This window comes from Nicotiana tomentosiformis, chromosome 1, assembly GCF_000390325.3.
Source record: "Nicotiana tomentosiformis chromosome 1, ASM39032v3, whole genome shotgun sequence".
Lineage (NCBI taxonomy): Eukaryota > Viridiplantae > Streptophyta > Magnoliopsida > Solanales > Solanaceae > Nicotiana > Nicotiana tomentosiformis.
Window position 1 is genome coordinate 147,117,722 of NC_090812.1, and position 21,979 is coordinate 147,139,700.

At 36.6% G+C, this 21,979-nt stretch overlaps 1 protein-coding gene across 1 annotated transcript in view; it reads right to left on the reverse strand.

The window, feature by feature from the left end:
• Positions 1-9,299: 9,299 nt before the first annotated feature.
• Positions 9,300-21,979, reverse strand: part of LOC104085274 (putative late blight resistance protein homolog R1A-4) — a 13,915-nt gene continuing 1,235 nt past the window's right edge. Inside the window, exons 2-5 of the mRNA XM_070192195.1 lie at positions 19,195-20,248; positions 10,962-14,242; positions 9,706-10,867; positions 9,300-9,566 (exon numbers count right to left, since the gene is read on the reverse strand). Of these exons, the coding sequence (XP_070048296.1) occupies positions 9,742-10,867; positions 10,962-14,242; positions 19,195-20,214 (5,427 nt within the window). The 5' untranslated portion in view covers positions 20,215-20,248 and the 3' untranslated portion in view covers positions 9,300-9,566; positions 9,706-9,741. The remainder of the gene's footprint in view (positions 9,567-9,705; positions 10,868-10,961; positions 14,243-19,194; positions 20,249-21,979) is intronic.

Here is a 21,979-nt window from a genome sequence, read left to right on the forward strand (position 1 = left end):
CGTTGATATTGTTTGAACATTTGAGCCACGCACCTGGAGTGTGCTAAGATTGTGTGTACTTACTGAGTTCACCATGACATTTGATTATTTAACATGTATATTTGATATGTAGGCATAGAGATTTACCTTCCTCATGCTAGACAGTGATGACATCTGACTACTTGACATGTATATTTGACATGTAGGCATAGAGATGTATTTTTCTCATGCTAACTAGTAAATAAAAAGTCTTATCTGATATTGTAAATTGGGAAAAACACAGTTCTTTTGATAAACTCATGTTTAATTGATTTCGGTGGTAAGATTTAGATTAGGACTGTTATACTTGAAAAGCATATCTACTTTTCTGAAAAAGCTAGGCATTACATCTCCTGAGTTATATACCTTTACTGTCTTCACTATACTGTTATGAACTGTTATTGGCCATTGATTTTGGACTCTGACTATCTTCTGAGCTCGTCACTTCTTTCAACCTAAGGTTATGTTTATTTACATGGAGTCGGTTGTACTCATATTACACTTCTGCACCTTGCATGCATATTTTGGAGCTGATGTTGCTGTGTATGGCGGGAGCTGGCATTGAAGATGTACCTGCATTCTGGTTATAACTACCACTTGTACTTGGCAGCTCTAGATTTTCAAATCTGTTTATGCAGATTTCGAATAGATAATATATTTATTTTATACCAGCTTTGTAAATTCCAAGTCTTAGAAGCTCGTAATTTGTATTACCAATCCTTCGGATTTTGTATAGAAGTTTAGATATTCTATTTAGTGATTCCTATGTTCCTTATTTGAGACGTGTTGACTGTTAATGGGCTTACTTAGCGGGTTGGATTAGGTTCCATCATGACTAGTTGGATTTTGGGTCGTGACAAGTTGGTATCAGAGCCCTAGGTTCATAGGTTCTACGAGTCATGATCAAGTTTCTAGTAGAGTCTTGCATATTGGTATGATGACATCCATACCTACTTTGAGAGGCTACAAGGCATCTAGGATAAACTTCTCATCTTTCTTTCCTTATCGTGCGATATTGATTCAGCTTGAAGCGTATCTCTTTGAATTCCTTCCACTAACTCGTGTGTTATGTGAGTGCTCGGTATCAGTTGTATATCTACGACTTGTGATTCCATGGATGAGGTGCGAGGTGTATTTTTTGTGTTTTGTTGATGGGCTATTCTAGAGGACTTGAGACTATGTTTTGATCACAGCTTGGGCTCGGTGGTTTCTGTTATGTGACTATGTGCTTTTGGACTTATATCTCTGGTAGTGTCCTCTAACGACCCAGCCGATCGTTTTGAGAATTTAAGTCCTGTTCGGCGGCATAAGGCCCTGAGAAGCTTCGTATTATGTGTATTGACTTGCGTGCATGGTTGAATTCAGTTACCAGATGATTCAGAGTGAAATGGGACACTTAGTCCCTAAAACGAAAACTTAAGTCTTAGGATTTTGATCGTAGTTGGGACTGTGTAAAGACGACTCCGGAATGGAGTTCCAGCGGTTCCGTTAGCTCCGTTGGGTGATTTTGGACTTAGGAGCGTATCCGGACGGTGAATTTGAGGTCTGTAACTGATTTAGGCTTGAAATGGCAAAAAGTCAATTTTTTTGAGATTTTGACCGGAAGTGAACTTTTTAATATTCGATTCTGAAAGTTGGAGAAGGTCCGTAATGTTGAATATGACTTGTGTGTAAAATTTGGTGTTAATCGGACGTGGTTTGATAGGTTTCGGCATCGGTTGCAGAAATTTAAAGTTTCAAGTTCTTTAAGTTTTAATCGGAGGATGATTCGTGATTTTAGCGTTGTTTGATGTGGTTTGAGGGGCTCGACTAAGTTCGTATAGTGTTTTAGGATTGGTTGGTATGTTTGGTTGAGGTCCCGGGGGGCTTCGGGTGTGTTTCAGATGCTTAACGGAGGAAATATTGGACTTAGAAAATTTCTGAAGTTTGCTGGTTTATGGTGTTTCGCACCTGTGGTGGGGGAACCGCAAGTGCGGGGCCGCAAGTGTGGGGCCGCAAGTGCGGATGATTAAGCGCAAAAGCAGATTTGGAGGCAGTGATCAGGGGCTGCAGGTGCGAGGTGAGTTTCGCATTTGCGATGCCCGCAGATGCGCTGGAGAGATCGCAGGAGCGGTGGAGGACCGCAGAAGCAGACATAGGTCCGCAGGTGCGCATACGCAGGTGCGACCTTTTGATCGCAGAAGCGGGTGATGAGTTTTAAGTGAAAACCGCACCTGCGATGGAAATTCCGCAGGTGCGAAACCGCAGATGCGGTTGAAGGCCCGCAGAAGCGGTTTGACTGGTAGAAAAAGGGGTAAGTGCGAGGGTTTGATTTCATTCTTCATTTTTGGACTTGAGAGCTCGGAATATGGCGATTGTTCGAGGGATTTTCAGAGGAAGCTTTGGGGTAATGATTCCTAACTCATTTTTGGTTGTATTCCATTAATCTATAGTTTTTTCTCCATTTAATTTCGGATTTGGGGAAAAGTTGAGAAAAGTTCTTAGGCCAAATTTTGGGATTTTGATCGAGATTTTGGTATCAAATTTGAGTAATTTTGGTAAGAGTGAACTCGTGAGTTGATTTGGGGCCCGTTGGTAGGCCCAATGAGGATGTGTATTCTACACCGGGTCGTATTGGTTGACTCCGTACTAATGTTGTTGAGGGATGTGCCATTTGGTTAGAGTTGAGCTTATTCGTGTTCTGATATGTTCTATGACTTACCCTTCTATGCTACGAGGGGTCGTGATTCGTTGGTTATATGCACATATGGTACGGTTTTATTTGGGCATTATAGTAGAATTTGAGTGAGAGGGGTACTAGGGTGTTAAATGATTGATTGCGCATTAGCTATGTTCTTTCGGGTTTGTGTGGCATTGTGCCATTTTCTTCCCCATGGTTATGGTAATGCACCATGGATACTTGATGTCGAACTGCGCGTGGTTATTGATTTTGAGCAAGGTGGCTTGAAGTATTTCATATGGACCAGTATTTGGGTGGGTTCGCGCATTGCAGCGAAGTTATATGGAGATACGATCCTTTATGTTAGATTCGTGTGTTTTGGTTCTACGGTGTATGATGGGTTCTTAGCATTTCAATGTGGTGGTACACGTTGAGCTTGTGGGATGGTTCTCTCGTTTGGATCATGTTTCATGTTTGAGTACATTTGAATTATTGTGTATTGGTGCACGGATTGCACGCTTTGTGGCTTAAGGTTATATTGGTGTGGCATGTCTGTAGAGTAGTTGGTATTTGATAAGACGAGATCGTTAGATCTAGGATGGGTGCTATCGTATTTGATTGCAGTATATTTGGAAGGATAATATCGAAAGTCAACTTAGAATTTGGCTATAGTTCTTGTCGAAGGAGAGGGAGTCCCATGACTGGTTGATCTGATGAATGGTTATGAGTTCTGCGTGTTTCTTTAATCATCGGCAGTGTACGAAGGTTTTAGAATGAGGTTTTGTTTGATATGAGGTTTATTATCAGTACCGAGTCATTTTAAGCAGCTACGGTGATTAGAAGTTATTGCTATGAGTATTTGATTCATGCGGTATATCATGTGATTACATCTTAGGTTATGGTTATGGTTATGGATTGATACAACTTGTTCAGACTTATACAGTATGTAGATGCAAGATGTGGGTCATATAAGAAATTTCGGATATTTGAAATTAGATTCTAAGGTTTACGAGCTAACGTTTAATTAAGGATTTTCGGTTATGTTGTTTGTCAGGCTTATATGGATTAGGGTGACGTGGATCACCCCAGGGTATGTGCATGGCAAGGTTACACGGTGGTTTGGAGGTTTTGGAACAACTCTAGGCACGTTCGAGGATGAACGTATGTTTACATGGGGGAGCATGTAATGACCCGACCGGTCATTTTGAGCATTTGCACTTTGCTCGGTAGTTTATAGGCATGAGTAGCTCTGTGTTATGTATTATGACTTGTGTGAATCGTCGGTTTTGGTTTTTAGGTTATTCAGAATTGATTTGGAAGAACGATTCTCAACTAGGAAGCTTTAAATTGGAAGAGTTGACCAAGTTTGACTTTTTAGTATTTGACCTCGGATTGGAGTTTTGATGGTTCCGTTAGCTCCATTGGGTGACTTTGGACTTCGGAGCATGTCCGGATTGTGATTTGGGGGTCCGCAGTTTAATTTGGCTTGAAATGGTTTGGATTTTTGGAAAGTTTGACTGGGAGTGGACTTTTTGGTATTGGATTCAGATTGTGGTTCCGGGAATTTGGAACCGCTTTGTTATGTCATTTAGGACTTGTGTGCATAATTTGGGTTCATTCCCGATTGATTTGCTATGTTTCGGCACGAGTTTTGAAAATTAAAAAGTTCAAAGTTCATCGAGTTCGATTGAGTTGCGATTTGTTGTTTCGATGTTGTTAGGTGTGATTTGAGGCCTCAAGTAGGTCCGTGATATGATATGGGACTTGTCGGTATATTTGGACGGGGTCCCAAGTGGCTCGTGGCTCGGGTGAGTTTTGGACGAAGTTCGGACCATTTCTCATTCTTATTTGGTTGCCGGTAGTTGCTAGTACTGGTATTACACACATGCGGCTGAATTTGCGCAGGTGTGATGGTCACAGAAGCGACAATGCAGTCGCAGAAGCGAGATGAAAGCTGGGTGAGGAGGCCCGTAGAAGCGGAGATTTTGGCGCAGGTGCATCGAGTGGAAGCGTAGGTGTGGGCGTTATTGGGGTAAGCATTCTACACTTGGTTTTGATTTTATTTCATGAATCTATCTTCATTTTTGGCAATTGGTTGATGAATTTTAAAGAGGAAATTGGGGGTTTTAGCCTATGGTTTCATAATGTGAATTTTTGAGTTTTGAACATCAATTTGGAGTCGCATTTGAGTGAAACTAGTATGGTTGGACTCGTAATTCAATGGGTTGTCGGATTTTGTGAGTTTCATTGGATTTCGAGGTACGGGTCCGAGTTTTGACGGTTTGGACGATTTTGGGATTTTGATTAAGGATTCAACCTTTATCATTTGGAATTGTTTCCTTGGACCTTATTTGATTTTATTGAGTTTCTTTTGGCTAGTTTCGAGCCGTTCAGAGATCGGTACACGCGAGATGGCATTTTTGGAGCATCGATTGGCTTGCTCGGCATTGGATTTGGCTTGTTCAAGGTAAGTAACACTTCTAAATTTAGTGCTGAGGGTATGAAATCCTGAATTACGTGCAATGTGATTGGTGTTGAGGTGACGCACGTGCTAAGTGACAGGCGTGTAGGCGTACACCGTGTAAATTGTGACTCTGTTATTTCTGTGGTACTTTGTAGTTACCTGATCTTACCTGTGACCATGAAATTTCTATGTACTTGAGCTATTGAGTTGTAATCCATGTTAGAAACCATATCTAGGCAATACGCTTATCTTGTTGGGACCTACGGAGGTCATTTCTGCTGTTGAGTTATCCGCTTTCATTGCATTACATACTCAGTCATACGCATATCATATCTCAGTCTCTGTTGTTATTTATTGATACATCATATCATTATTTTCGGGCTAGTTTTATGACATTGTGAGCCCGTGAGAAAGAGATTGGAGAGATTGATGTCTGATTGAGGTCGAAGGCCTAATTGTGAGGATATTGATACTATAGCACGTGGGTTGTCCGTGCAACACGTGAGTTGTCCATGCAGCACGTGAGTTGTCCGTGCGGATTATGATATTGATACTATAGTACGTGATTTGTCCATGTGGATTCTGATATTGATACTATAGCACGTGAGTTGTCCGTGCAGATTATAGTGCTTGGGCTGAAGGAGTCCCTCCGGAGTCTGCACACACCCCTAGTGAGTACGATTGATTATATTGAGGGATGGATCTTCCCTGGACATGGATCTTGTCCGAAATATTTATATACCTGGGGATGGATCTTCCCCCGGGCTGGGGCCCTACTCAGTACTTAGTGACTATTGGTCACTTAATGTATATATTCCGGGATGGGTCTTTCCTGGGCCGGATTGGCTATATACAGTACTGAGTGATTGAGCAGGATGAGTGAAAAGTGTGAGACAGTGAGATTGAGTACTCTGAGAGTGTGAGTACATGAGTTCATTTCTAAGGTACATGGCATTGACATGCACATATGACATACATGCATATAGATGCATTTTTCCTTATGTTGTACGGTATCACGTCATTCATGACTTCTCACACATATTGACATATAGGCATAGAGATGTATTTTCTTCATGTCATTTGAAAATGAAACATTTACTGTGGAAAGGTTTTGGGAAAAATAACATTTTCAAACTTACTCATATTTTTGGCAATTCGGTAAAAGACTTGGGTTTTCATTGATATACTTGAAAAGCAGAACTATTTTTGGGAACCATGATTAAGCTGAGCATTTTATCTTTGAGTTACTTCTTTTATTACTTGATTTACATTGTTATGAACTGTTATTGGCTATTGGATGTTGGACCCGACATTTGTTCCAGCTCGTCACTACTCTCAACATAAGGTTAGGTTTATTACTTATTGAGTACATGGGGTCGGTTGTACTCATACTACACTTCTGTACCTTGCGTGCAGATGTTGCGTGCATATATTTAATTCATACTAGCTTTGTAAACTCAAATATTAGAAGCTTATGATTTGCACTACCACTCCTTGGGGAATGTATAAGATTCAGATAATTTCTCTTATTTATTTGTTTTATTAATTTCATTAGAATTGGATAGTTGTTAATTGGCTTACCTAGCGGGTTGAGTTAGGTGCCATCATGACTAGTTGAATTTTGGGTCGTGATAAGTGGTGTGGTAGAAAGAAGAAATAAGTCTCTTTTGGACATGGATAGATTAATGTTGTGTGATTCGGATTTGCCTTATTCGTTTTTGGAATATTTCCTAGAAACTACAAATTATATTCTGAATTTAGTTCCTTCTAAGTTAGTACATGTGACATCTATAGTACTGTGGACTGAATGTAAGATCAGCCTGTGGCATGTTCAGATAAAGGATTGTCCCGTATATGTGCTGAAAAGGAAAGCGGATATGTAAGTTGGAACTAAGAATGGATAGGTGCATGTTTATTGAATATCCAAGAAAACGAATGGAGTTTTATTTTATTGTCCTAAAGAAAATAAGGCAATTGTTAAAACAAATGCATTTTTCTAGATAAGGATTGTTTAATAAACCATGTTCCTAGAAGTAAACTATTTATACAGGAACTGGGCAAAGAAATAACTAGATGTTCAAGAACATCAAAACCCACAAGTCGGAATTGACGTTCCATTGCATTTAAGTAGTGGGAGAACGTTAATAGACATAATATGCCTTTATCGAGTGGGAGTGATGTTTGAACAGTGAACACTATAGTAAGAAGTCACTAATATTTCAGTGTGGTAAGGTAATGAAGGTGATATTAGTAGTACTTCGTCATAGTGGGAGAATGCTAAAGAAAATCATAGTTTGGTGTACACTCTTGGGATAGTTTCGGTAACAGGATCCCCGAAGAGTTTAATACCAAACTAGATAGTTACGACAAAGCACTACTGGACAAATATTGCATCAGAAATAACTTGGCAAGATTCTTTAACAAAACCTTATTTGGTGAAGACTTTTAATAGTCATGTAAAAGAATGCCTGAGAAAGATGTAGATACATGGTTATGAGTCTAAATGAGAGATTGTTGGGGCATATACTATTGGGAGTTAACCATGCATTTGGATATAGTATATTCTAATAATTGTCATGGTTAAAAGTCTAAGTGGGAGATTGTTAGGATATATACTATTAGCCATGGGTTTGGTTTAGATATAGTATTTATTATGAAATAATTGTTTATTCAGTTTAAATAAAATTTTAAATAGATTATATATTAGTCTGTGTCCTTTGCTTATATAGTAAATGATTTAGTGTATAGAGTTTTGCTTATACACGGAAGATTAAATCATCGGTTCTTATAAGTATAAAGTTTGAGTTTACAATCTAATGATGGAATTGGACAAACCATCAGGAGTGATTGCAGCACAACATTAAATATAATTTATCTTGATTATGAGAATTGTTTAATTCTAACTTCTTGTGCTAGTACATTTTGTATGTATTGAACGGACCAAGTAAAGATAAGTATTTTATACTGACTTAATAAAATAAACTCTCTAGCCATTAAATGTACTTATACTCTTAATCTTGATATAATTATTATTAGCTGTGTATATTATTATTGTTTTGATTTATTAAAAGGCGAGATTCTTTCGTAGATCAATATGCCTGATAAATTGGATAATAATAATGTACATTGGCAAAGTAATAGTTAGTTGATGGAACCCATGTCTCGGTTTAGAGATTGATGATACACCTTTATGAAAGCTTATAAGTTTTTATGTGTAAACCCGGCCGGTGGATTTTATATCCGACACATGAAATAAGTTAAGCGAAAGTCTAAAGGAAATAATCAATAAATTAAATCATCAGTAATTTAATTTAATTGATTAGTATCTGAATCTTAACATGAGAAATTAAATAAGATTTAATTGATGAATTTCGAAATTGAATAAGGAGTACAATTACGAATTTTTAGTGGAATAATTCGTAATTAATTACGGTGGATATTAATTTCAAAAATTACAAATTAATTACATAATTGAAAGCCTTGTTAATTAAATTATGTGGTCCCTGCTGTGCCTAAATAATAGAAAATAAAGGAATCTTTTTTCTGGTGAAAAAGAAAACTCAACAGGTTTTGGAAAAGTGTTTTAACCCTTAAAATTTGTGCTATAAATACATAAGGTTTTCCACCTACAAGAAGGTGACATGGTGGTCAAAATTTTCAGCCAATTTTTCCTAGAAAATTTCGCCCACACGAAATTACTATTTCCAGATATTATTGGGTAACACAGTAAAAGACCGTGAAACGTTCGGGAATCGAGATCGTGTTATTGATGGTGATTTCATTAGTTGCTATGGAATTAGAGGCTTATGTGATAAATGAGCTTTATTCACGCTTCAAGAGGTAATCCGTGAAATCTCGTTTATACTAGTTGTCTAAATTACATGTGATTTTGATATTGAGATTACCTCCGCTGCTTATTATAATCCATCAGTAAGTTCAAAGCATCTATAATTTCTTAGAACATATCTTGAAAGAGACAAAAGGATGGCAATTATCTCTGCTTTACAAAGAGGATATGCCTCCAAGGCTTTCATATTACGAAGAGGAAATTAATCAATATTCAATAGTATTACACAAGCAAATACAAAGGTTGCAGCAACCTTTGTATGATTTAGTGTTGAAGTTTGAAACATAATTGCAGCAACAAACATAAACAAATACAAAGGTCACAAGATTTATTCTTAGGCTTGAAACATATTACACAAGCAAACACAGCAAATAATTCAAGTTTGTATGATAAAGTCCACAATAACTAGCAGTGTGAACTTACACGAATTTCTCTCTTAAGCTTTGGTACAAACTCTGTATTTGTCTTAAGAATTTTATTTAAAATGTTCAAATTATTAATTTAGAACCTACTAACTTAAACAGACTACAATCTCGAACCCATAAACTTCAAATCCTGGCTCCGCCTCTAGTCAAGAACTGCATCCAAAATCAATCATTAGAAAACTACCATACAATAGGTAAAAATACAATACTTCTTTGGCTCAAACTGCAGGACATAAATCAAATTAGTTTAACCAGTTACAGTTTGACCCCACAATTTATGTAACAAACTTACCAGTGCAGGATCTTGGCCAAGGGACTCCTGAATTTGCTAGATAACGATTTTGAATCCACCATTTCCCATGTCATCAACTTGTGTATCCTGAATTTGTTTAGCCGATTCAGTGACAGAAAGGCTGCACCAACTAACTTCAATGCTTTGTATAGAACAGTTGTAACCGAAACAAGAAGGGATCTCCTTAAGCTTCTTACATCTTTGCAAAACCAATTTCTCAAGACTAGGAAACGCATCATCAGAGACATCCCATTGAGAGATAACTACATCGTCCAGTTTCAACACTTTGAGTGCAGGGAACTCATCATCTTTGACTTCCCATTTTTCTCCCTCAAAGGCTTTAAGTAGCAACTTGAGTACCTCAAGGTTAGGAAGTCTTGCAATTATCGATATTTCTTTCCAGGGTAGGCGAAAATTTGAAAGTGTCAACTTCTTGAGATTCTCTGGGAGCTTAAATTCACAGGGTTGTGACAGTTTTTTACCATTAGAAAACACCTTCAGGGATTCCAGATGAACTAGAAAGTCCAATATGGGGAAACGAATGCAATCCTTTCTCAACTTCATCGAATAATAGACAGATTTCAAAAATCTACACTTCAACTTTTTGAGATTGGAGAACTTCCTCATCATTTTTTCCATGTCATCTCCATAAGCAAGAGATGGGGTCGAAAATGTTTCCAAACCATCTAATTTGGAAGAATTCTCAATGACCTCCTTTCTGAAACCAAAAGCAGCACGATCATTTATGTGCACATGTCTCAACCTTGCCATATCCCAAAGGCTGTCTGGTAATGCTACTTCCCCTCTCAATCCTTTAATCAGAAGTGTTTCCAAGTTTTCCAACTTGTATATCCAGGCGGGAATGGAAGTCATGCCAGTTCGAACAGCTAAAAATGTCAAATGAATTAGCTGTTCAATTTCATCTGGGAAGGAATCCAACAGGTTGATTCTCTCTAAATCCAACACCTTAAGTAGTCTGAAGCATTTAATGAAGGAGACAGACAGTACATTCGTCTCTACATTATTAGCTGTCATGAGCAACAAAGAGCGAACAGGGGAACCAACTAGCCTCAATGAGGCAAATCTGCCATCAGGACTTACTAGCATTCGACGTCTCTCTAGATCTTGTAAATCAATATCGGGAGAATCCGTAGCTTGATGACTGGTAATGAAAATAAAGAATAGTGAAGAAAAGACCAACAATGATATCAATTAGTTAAAGGAATTGAGGATACAAAGGAATTTATGAATAGTACCTGTATACATATTGCCAAAACTTTTCTTCTTTTGCTTTATTCTGACAAAATTCATGCAAGAGATCATGAATTCGGCACGATTTAACCCTGCCATTATATCTCATTTTTGCATCCATTACTAGGCTTCTGCTAATAAGATCGACCAAGTATTCTTCTGCCATATCTTCTAAGCTCTTTGGTTTAAGTTTCCTAACCAAGCCCTCGGCAATCCACTTCCATGTTAACTTTGAGACTGGAATTTCTTCATCTTCCATGAATCCTCCAAAGTAAAGAAAACAAGGTTTAAGATATTCAGGTAAATGCTTGTAACTTAACTCTATTATGCCTCTACTGCTCGAGTCACCAACTGTAGTAGTGCTTAGACTTTCTGCAACTTGTAGCCATCCATCTTCTTTAGTCTCCATATTTCCAAGAAGACCAGCCACCAAAACAACTGAAAGGGGTAATCCTTGACACTTCTCTGCGATTCTTTTACTAACATCCACAAGTTCTGGAGGGCATTGTTGGTCTTGAAATAGCTTCTGTACTAACAACATCCAACTTTCTTCCTTATGAAAAAAACGGAGGCGCAAAGGATCTGTGGTACACTTGGCATATGAAGCTACTTCAGCATGACGAGTCGTTAAAATAATTCTACTTCCTTGCTTATCATCTCTAAAAGGAGTCTTGACATCATCCCATGCTTCAATGGTCCAAATATCATCCATGAAAATGAGGTACCTCCTTCCCATGATACTTCTCCGCAACAGGTCAGCCAAATCTCCCTCACTCTTTTCTTCAACATTTTCTGGAAGTCCAATATTAATTTGTTGTAAAATGTCAATCAACAATGATTTCTTTTCATATCTTTCAGAAATGCAGCACCACACACAAACATCAAAGCGATTGACAGCTTTGCAATCATCATAGAGTTTCTTGGCCAAAGTGGTCTTTCCAAGTCCAGGCATTCCAAAAATGGTTATAACATCTAAGTCAGGGGATCCTCCAATTACTCTCTGCTTTAATGTTGCCAAGACATCTTCAAAGCCCACTACTGCTTCATTTATAGTTGGCTTCTCAATATGAGTGGAGATACGGGAAATCTCGCCAAGAGAATGTGTTCTGGATTCATACAAGTCACTGGTTGAGATCTTTATGACTCTTCCTTTGATAAGCTTGATATCTTCTACAATATCAGAAAATGTATGGTGCCAAATCGTTCCACCTCCATTAGCAACATATGAGTCAATGATATATTCCACTTCATACGCTACACCTACCACTTTTTCCCATACACTTCTCAACTCAACATGCTCATTACGCTGCTGGGCAATTTTCTCAAGAAATTCTCTTAGAAATTTGAGCTCCCTTTGAATCGTCTCAATTTGACACTTTAAGAGAACAATTCGGTCACCCTTAAAGTTTAAGATCTCTGCTAGATTTTCAAGGAGTAAATCAAGAAAACCTAGTCCGTCAGTCATGGGGAAATTAGTTCTTGACAGTTTTGGAATTTTAGGACAAATTTCTCTGTCCTCTGCCTTGATCAACTTTATTTTCTGTAGCACATCCGAGAGTTGAAGGTCCATTCTTCCTGCCATCCCTTCAACATCTTTTTTTGAGCAATGAGACTCAATGATGGTATCTATTTCGGCAGCCACCACATCAACACAACTTAAGAGATGGTTTCTTCTTTCTTGCTTTGCATATTGCTCTGGAAGATCCAAGAGAAGCGTTCCCAGAAATTCAAGATCCATCAGAAGGTTATCAAAATTATCCTTCACAGGATCTACTATATTGATCTGATTCTTCAAGAGTTTCCTTAAACTGATCTCTGACTTGATGAGCTTTACCTTCACTGATAATTCAAATGGGCCATGAAACAACATTTCACCCATGTGTTCAGTCACATTTGCTATGTCACAGACGTTGATGACATGTTCGAAACTGTCGGATAGAGCTTCAACGTTCCTTGAGTGACAATCGCATTGCCAAAGAACATCTATTGCAATTGTTGTCAAGGCTTTTAGCTCCTCAGAAAGGATTGTGATTTCACCTTTCCAAGACACCGTTGAGTTGGGAATGGATTGATGTAGATCCATCAGAAAGAATTCTGCCTTGACGAGTTTGATAATTACTGTCAGTTGAAGAAGTGAAGAAGTTACTTGCGTTGACACCTCTTCTTCCTTCATTAGATCAAGAGGAACTGAAGGAGCTGCTTGATTCATCTTGTCAGATTGAGCCTTGACATATGTCAAGAGATCATCAAACTTTATATTCTCCCTACACTGTCTCCGCAAATCCTTCAACAAAGTTATCAAGAAACTCTGGTCTTGATGGATGGTTTCCATTCGGAGAGCTTTAGAAATCAAGGACGTACTCCCTTTATCAGCAAGCTCCATGAAATTGTCGACAAGAGAATCAACAACGGCTACAACAAGCTCATTGCTGTAGGGAGTACGGTATTCTGATTGTGAAGAATGTGAAGCCTCTAGGGCTATGAGATAGTTGTCTCTCATCTCTGCCTCAAAAGATTTCATCCTTCTCAAAAGCTCCGAAATTGTGTGACTCATTTCATGTTCCATCTTTCTACTTAACTTTTCAGGAAAACACCAATAAGAAATGCATGCTGCTTCACCAACTAGAGCTATAATACGAGCCACAAGATTCTCCAGTCTCTCGGATTTGATGAAAAATATGGACGTCAACTTGAGGAATCCCCCGAGAAAGCTCAGCTTTACTTCAAATATTTCCATTTCTCTTTTCACAGTAGCCCTAGGTTTGAATCTATAGCTCACTAAACACTTCAGACTCAGAAGAAGAGTGCTGATAAATTCTATTGCAAGTTGAGTAGGCATGGATGCACCCTGTGCCGACAATGCCTTCTTGAAGTAGAGGGGAGGATTGTTTTTTTCACAGTGAAGATCAGAGTCATTCGCGGAAGAACTCAGGAGGGAATGAGCACGTTCTACTTCTTGTCTAAGATCAAAATCTTTGAGCATAGAAGTCAGTTGTGATTCCAAGATCGACAGAGCAGAGTCTACTCTTCCATATTTTGCATTAATACATGCCTCATGAATGTTGATTCCTATGTTTTTCATGGTTTGGTAGACAAGATTGAACTCCTCCTGCCTTGGCCGTCTCTTCAGAATGAATTGTAGATATTGAAGTCTTATATTGAGCTCCAAGGCCACATGTCTGATTTTTATCTCTCCATGCTTCTCCAACCACTTCATACACGTGAAGGGGTCTGTCATCAACTTTTGCTCTCTCCTAGAGTAATGAGTGCATAAGTCTTGGATGCTCTGCCAGAAACCAAAGGAAGGTTAAATTAAGACTTCATTGACATTGACAAGAGTGGGTTGCTCTAGTGGTTAGCACCCTTCACTTCCAACCAAGAGGTTGTGAGTTCGAGTCACCACAAGAGCAAGGTGGGAGTTCTTGGAGGGAGGGAGCCGAGGGCCTATCCGAAACAGCCTCTGTCTGCGTACACACCATCATCCCCGGACCCCACTAGTGGGATTATACTGGGTTGTTATTGTTGTTGTGCATGTGTTGCTTTCATTAAGAAGGTACTTCTGCTAACCACATCAGCTATGAAAGTTGGTAGCTCAACTTTTCCAGAGTCTACTCAAATTATTGAATCAAATTGTAAGATATTCACGGGCATACTCTAATTTTCGCCTTCTATTTTCCTCATATTTTCAGTATTCATAATCCTATGTGCAAAAGCAAAACTATGAAATTAGTTTAGCACTTTAGCCGTAAGTTCTTAAATTCTTAATTAGGCCTTCCACTTTAAGCATCTCATATAAAGAAGTAAATTTCTTAAATGGTCACTCAAGTTAGTGAAATTATGTCATATAGTCACTTGTCTTTATTTTGAGACAACTCAAATTAGCATCAATCTCTTTAAAAATAAAAGCAGCTGGAGAAGCTGCCGAATATGTGATGTAGCATTGCATTTAATATACGGCGAAGGTCCAAATATACCCCTGTACTTTTGAAAATGGTCTAAGAATACCCCTCGTTATACTATTGGCTATTGGGTTATCTATACCCATGCAGTAACACTTTGGGTTCAAATATAAACCTCATTTAAACGGATGGACACTTGTCATTGTCCTGTTAGCCAATTCTAAATATATCCTAATTAATTAAAAATACCCATTACCCATACCCGAAAAGCAATTTTCTAAAGCAATTTTTTTTTGTTGTAAAAACTGGAAAAAACTGAATTTGTTTTTACTAAAAACTGAAAAAAACGAAAATATGTTTTTTCCAGTTTTTACAAAAAATCTGCTTTAAAAAAAACTAAAAAATATTTTCTAAAACAATGTTTTTGTAAAAACTGAAAATAAAACTGAAAAACAATTTTCTAAAGCAATTAAAAACTGAATTTTTTTAACTAAAAACTGAAAAAAAAGAAAATATTTGTTTTTTCAGTTTTTACAAAAACATTGCTTTAGAAAATTGCTTTTCAGATTTCGTTTTTTAGTTTTTACAAAAACAATTGCTTTAGAAATTATTTTTCAGTTTTTTTTAAAGCAATATTTTTCTAAAAACTGGAAAAAAATATTTTCGATTTTTTCAGTTTTTAGTAAAAAAATATTTAGTTTTTTCCCGTTTTTAATTGCTTTAGAAAATTGTTTTTCAGTTTTTACAAAAACATTGTTTTAGAAAATAATTTTCAGTTTTTTTTAAAGCAGTTTTTTTGTAAAAACTGGAAAAACAATATCTTCGTTTTTTTCAGTTTTTAGTAAAAAAAAAATTCAGTTTTTTTCCAGATTTTACAAAAAATAAATTGCTTTAGAAAATTGCTTTTCGGGTATGTGTAATGGGTCTTTTTAATTAATTAGGAGATATTTAGAATTGGCCAACAGGACGATGACATGTGTCCCTCCGTTTAAATGAGAGGTATATTTGAACCCAAAGTATGACTGCAGGGGTATAGATAACTCAATAGTATAACGAGGGGTATTATTAGACCATTTTCGAAAGTACAGGGGCATATTTGGACCTTTGCCGTTTAATATAAATCCCTTTATTTTCCATGTCATGTAAGAATGGGCCCACACTAAGAGCCCATTTGGACATAAAATTTGATGGAAGATTTTTCCAAAACAATTTACTTTTTTTCGAAATCAGTATTTGTTCATAAAATTTTCAATTTTCACTTGAATATGGATTTTAGAAATTTTCGAAAATTTGAAAAACTGCAAAAAGCTGTTTTTCAAAATTTTCACTCAAATCACTCACAAAACTTCAAAAACAACCCAAACTGAAATTTATGTCCAAACACAACTCTAAATTTCAAATACCATTTTCACTTGAAAAATGTTTTCACAATTTTTTCGAATTTTACAATTCTTATGTCCAAACGCCTACTAAATAACCAACTTTTTTGATGACACAATGCTTCTCCGAAATAAAATCCCAATTATCATGTACATAACAAAAAACCCCAACAATTCATTGTAAGAATTAAGCTGAAACCTATAAATTATTTCTTCTCCCCTAGAAAGAAATGAAACAGAAAATAAGAATCCATTATCATCGAAATTCCAGCTTAATATTCGCACGAATTGTTCTTCTACCAAAAGAGATCCTACCCCATTATCATCAGAAAATGAACAAATTCATAAAATAACCGGGTTTGTTTTGGAAAAAAATTAACTACTAAACTCTCTGTTACCCCAAAACTACAACTCGATTATCGTGAGTACAAGAATACACCTAGAAATTCAATGTTTAAATGCAGCTAAAACATATTTATTTTTCTCTTTTCCCTTAGAAGATAAGAAGAAGAGAGTATTTAAGGAATGTTACATTAGGATAAGGAGGTAGAATAATAGGAGCTGAAGGCCGAGACAAATAAGGTGATGGATTATCACGTTACGTTGTTCTTCAGTAGACGTTCCTAATTGTTCACTTAGCTCAAAAGCTAGTTGTCAAAGGCTCATTTAAGGCACGTTTAAGCCCTGAAGCCCAGAAAAGCTCATGGAGGGCGCTTCGCCTCACTTAAGCTGCACTTCAATGAAAGGCAAGGCACTAAACATGCACCTCATTAATGTATAAGCTTAATATTCCGTCCTTCAGGTAATTGTGACCTTAAAATTCCTAAATAATAAATCTACCAAGGGTGTGTTTGGTACTAAGGAAAATATTTTCCGGAAAATATTTTTCAATTTTCTCATGTTTGGTTGGCTTAAATATTTAGGAAAAAAAATATTTTCTTTTTCGAGAGAAGGGAAAATATTTTCTAAAACTCCTTCTCAACCTTCCCCACCCTATTCCTCATCCCCACCAATCCACCCCCTCATCCCACCCTAAATAAAAATATTATTAATAGTACTTTCTTTTATATATAGATTGTTTTTTTGCATTTCAACAAATGAGTATTTTTTTACATGATATAAAAAGTATTTTTTTCATTTCAACAAAAAAGTACTTTCTTTTCATAAATAAAATATTTTCTTTCATTTCAATAAAATGAGAACTTTCTATTATAACGAGTGTCACTACAAGTTAATCTCATAAAATTGCACAAACGTATTGTAATTTTAATTACATTTATTCTACTCTTTTACTTTGATGAAATTATAATTATCTTCCTTCGGGGAATTTATGTGAACTTTCCCATCCTCATCTCATTACGATTTTTGTTGTTGTTTTAATTTAAAAGTATGTCAAGGATAATTCTTTTAAAGATCCAAATCTTGATGTAGATACTTTATAGATTTTACCATTTTGTTCATTTATATATTTTTGAAGTAAAAGTATCTACTAATTCTATGTTAATTAAGCTCATTTGCAGAATAAAAAAATCATTATGAGATAATTCTCATAAGTTAGTAGTTATAATGCAGCTGAATTATTTATTTTATTATTTATAAAATTCTATAGTTAACGAGAACCACCTTCATTATGTGTTTCATGTTTAAGCTGTCACAGTTTATTAAAAATATATTCTGAAAGAAAAAACGTATTTTCATTTTATGATGTAGAAAATGTATTTTCTTTTATTTCAATAAAATGAGTACTTTATTTTCATGTTGTAGAAATGGTGCTTTCTTTTTCAACCAAAAAAAGAGTATTTTCTTTTTAGTTATGGCGCACAAATTTTAACGTTATTTTTACGTAAAAAAGTAAAGCAGCACATTAGTTCCTTTGGGTTTGTGTGAATTTTTAGAAGAATAATTAAATTCTCGAAGAAAATAGAGTCCTGAAAATATTGAGTATTTTTTTTTGGGGGGGGGGGGGGGGGAGGGCAAGGAAACATGGGGACTTGGGGGAATGGGGGGAGTGAAGAGAGTAGCATAAAAAATATTTTCTAGTCTAGCCAAACACTAGAAAATATTTTCCGAGAAAAAGTTTTCCACTCACCAACCAAACAAGGGAAAATAAATGATAAAACTACTCATTTTCCTTCATACCAAACACACCCTAAATTAAGAATTGTTTTAAAAGTCTTGTTTCTCTAAATTTACCAGAAGTAGGAATGTTGGAAGAACTATTAAGATAACGTAATTCACGACAAATAGGAAAGATATGACGAATAAGGTCCTTTAATCCACTATATTTATTGCATACTAATCAGCTTGAATTTCATTAATCTTGCTAACACCTAGACTATATGACATTTAAGATATCAATGCATCAAAAACTTTCACCTTAGGTCCAATGCGCATAAATAAATAAAAAAGTGAAAGCAAAAAATTATGGCAAATAGCAAGGAATTGGAAGCAGCTTAGGAATATAACTGTAAATTGCAATTTTATCATAGAACAAATACAGCAGGAGATTAAGTGCAGGTTAGAGATATTACAGGATACAAAAAGAGATAGTAGATATCGAGTGTTATTCCACAACAACAACAACAACAACCCAGTATAATCCCACTAGTGGGGTCTGGGGAGGGTGGTGTGTACGCAGACCTTACCCCTACCCTGGGGTAGAGAGGCTGTTTCCAATAGACCCTCGGATCCCTCCCTCCAAGAACCCCCCACCTTGCTCTTGGGGTGACTCGAACTCACAACCTCCAACCCTCTCTTGTCATCGAGTGTTATTCCACAAATTATGTAATTAGCTGTTCTTTCTTTGAGGCCCAGCTGACTATTAACAACCTTTCTAGAAGGGGGTTAAAGTTCTAGGTGCTCTTTTGGGTGTATCAATTTGGTTGTTAGTATGGTAATATTTCACATTTATTACCCAAAATAAATAAATTATGGCAAATAGTAAGAAATCCATAAAATACCTTTGGATTGATAGCAAAAGAGTGATTGGTTGCCTCTGCTTCCTTTTCCATAACTTCAGCTCGTAAAACATCTATCCTTCTTATTGCTTCCCGTCCTTTCAATCTAACATTCTTAGTGCTCTGTGTTAACCGATCAGCTATTGAAGTCCCCAGATATTGCAGAGTTTCAGACAGACCCTTGGCTGGAAACTTTGAATTTTCCTTAGAATTGCATAACTCAACCACACTGTCTAGGACAAAGTCCACAAAATATAATGGAAGATCGTTTATTGAAGTATCAAAAGTCAACAACAGCTCTGAAGCTTTATGCAGACGGATAAGAACCTCTCTGGCATCAATCTGGATTGCATCCTCACACCTTCTAATCAATGAAGAAAGATGTCGCTCAAATCCCTGGGCAATTTCTTGGGGGATGTCATCAAGCCAATACAAACAATTCAGGCATGCCACTGAATAAGATATGTCACTGGTAAACTGCTGCCAGATATCTATGTTGTTTTCGCGCTTAACAAACCCATCTCCAATGGACCAACGGAACCTTCTCTCGAATGTTAGCTTGAAAGAAAGAGACTTCATTTTCTCAAGTAGATCAGGAGCAAGACGATCAGCCATGCATTTGACCAAATCCTCCAAAGTATATGAGACAATACTGAACATATCAACACAATACCTCCCCCACGGCTTCCTTGACTTCCATAAAAGGACAAGAATTTCCCTGATCTTTGGTTGAATAACTTTTCGTACAAAGTTACCCTCTATACTAACGTGACCAGCAGAAAGCCTATTATTCTTAAAATTACAGCAAATCGTAGACATATCATTTACTTGATTATTTATGAAGAAGAAGTGATTCCTTAAAGACTCGGGGAGTGAATACTCGGTCAATACACGCAAGATGCATTTCAAGAATCTTGCCTCCATTTTAAGTCTCCGGTAGTGCCATCCATCATGGACGCCAACGTAAAATTCACCCACCAAATCATTTGGCCAAGTGTACCAGTATGTTGTGCTCAGTTCCATTTCAAGCTTTTGAAGGACGAGGACAATAGTGTAACTGAAAGGAAAACTTCAATTTTAGGACTGCAACTATGCACAACGTTCAGTCTTAAAAATATAATTAAATCATGCCAATTTGGTTTTGACCTATTTTTCAAAGTATTCTCCATAACACTTATGGTCCAAAGCAGACTTTCCCACTAAGATTTCATATTGAATACGTATATGAGTTATTGTTATACATCACTAATTGTCTAAAATTGTCTAAAGGCAAATTCATCTATTTGCATTCTAAATTACAGTTTTGCAATAAAGATGAACGAACACTACATGTCCAGGAAGCATTTGCAAATACGTTTCAACATCAACAAAGAGGAGTGATGTTCAGCCAAAAAATGCATATATTTAACCATTATATTATTGCCTCACATTCTAGTTCTTTTAATTGTCTTTTGAGTACTATTATATTACTTTATGCTTAATATTATATTTTAACTGTAGGAATAAAGCGGTGTGAAGATGAAGAAATTTGGAGTAAAATTGAATAAAGCGCGGAAGAAAAAATGAAGGAAAATAAAAGAATAAATAAAGGAGGAGAAAAGGGGGGAACACCTTTTGGACAATAAAAAAAGGAAATACAATTCTAGGTGAAGAACTGATTTGAAAAACGCAAAAACATTCTGCCTCCAGCGCTAACGCTGGCCTGGACCCTACGTGGTAGATTTTTCCTATTCCGTCTGGAACAAGGTTATTTCGGCCCTACACGGCCCCAATTCGTATAAAAAATGTTCTAAACCTAATTTGGAAGGGATCTAACATATATTTGAGGGAAAACTCGCCACTTTGGAAGGGAGAGCGTTTTTTAGAGGAACTTTTGACCAAGGGAGAGCATAGAGCCGCCGTGGAGGCCGGGTTTCATCTTTTCTTGCACCAAACTTTGTAATTTTTGTGTTTCTTTGTATGATTTGTTGTTTGGCTACCATGTCTATGTGGAGCTAAACTTCACGTTCTAGGGTTATGGTTCTTTCATGACTATTGTTATTCGGATATTGATTTTGCTTTCTTGATTTATCATATTGATTTATTTATTTAATCTTGCGCTTAATTATTTAATTGTTTGATCATCAATTGGATACTATTTACGAATCTAGAATTGAACTCGAAAATGCGAATTCTAGATTGCATATAGAATTGAGTAGAGCAAGTTCTTGAACCTGGGCATCGGGGAACGGATTCGCAGTTAGGATAGACACATACCTAATTGCCTTGCTTGGTTGGTTTACAAAAATTATAAATGCGTTCTTGTTAGTTCTAATTCCATAGGCATATAGGCGTTAGATTAGCATGAATAGACGAGTAAGAACTCAACAGATTCTTATGAGTAATATTAACCCTGTTAACCAATAAGCTAAATAAATTAGTTAGTCAATTCAATTGAAAAATACAATAGGAATGTTAGATAGCCCATAATCCTAGATCGTTTTTATCACATTGATAATATAAAAATTTGCTCTTCCTCTGTTTAAAGTTCATTAGTTATTCTCTTTTTATTTTAATTAGTTTAGAATCAAATACATCTAGGTTTAATTCTTGTTTAGATAATTAGGACAATCTAATTTAGTTAATAGTTAATCACAAGTTCGTGTGGGTTCGACATCCGACTTTAAGTCACTTTATTACTTGACGACCGCGTATACTTGGGTGTGCGTTTGGCCGCCGCAACAAAGAGATAGTTAAACAAAAAACAGCATCTAACAGCAGTGTCCAAAATAGCTCTGTTTATTACCCC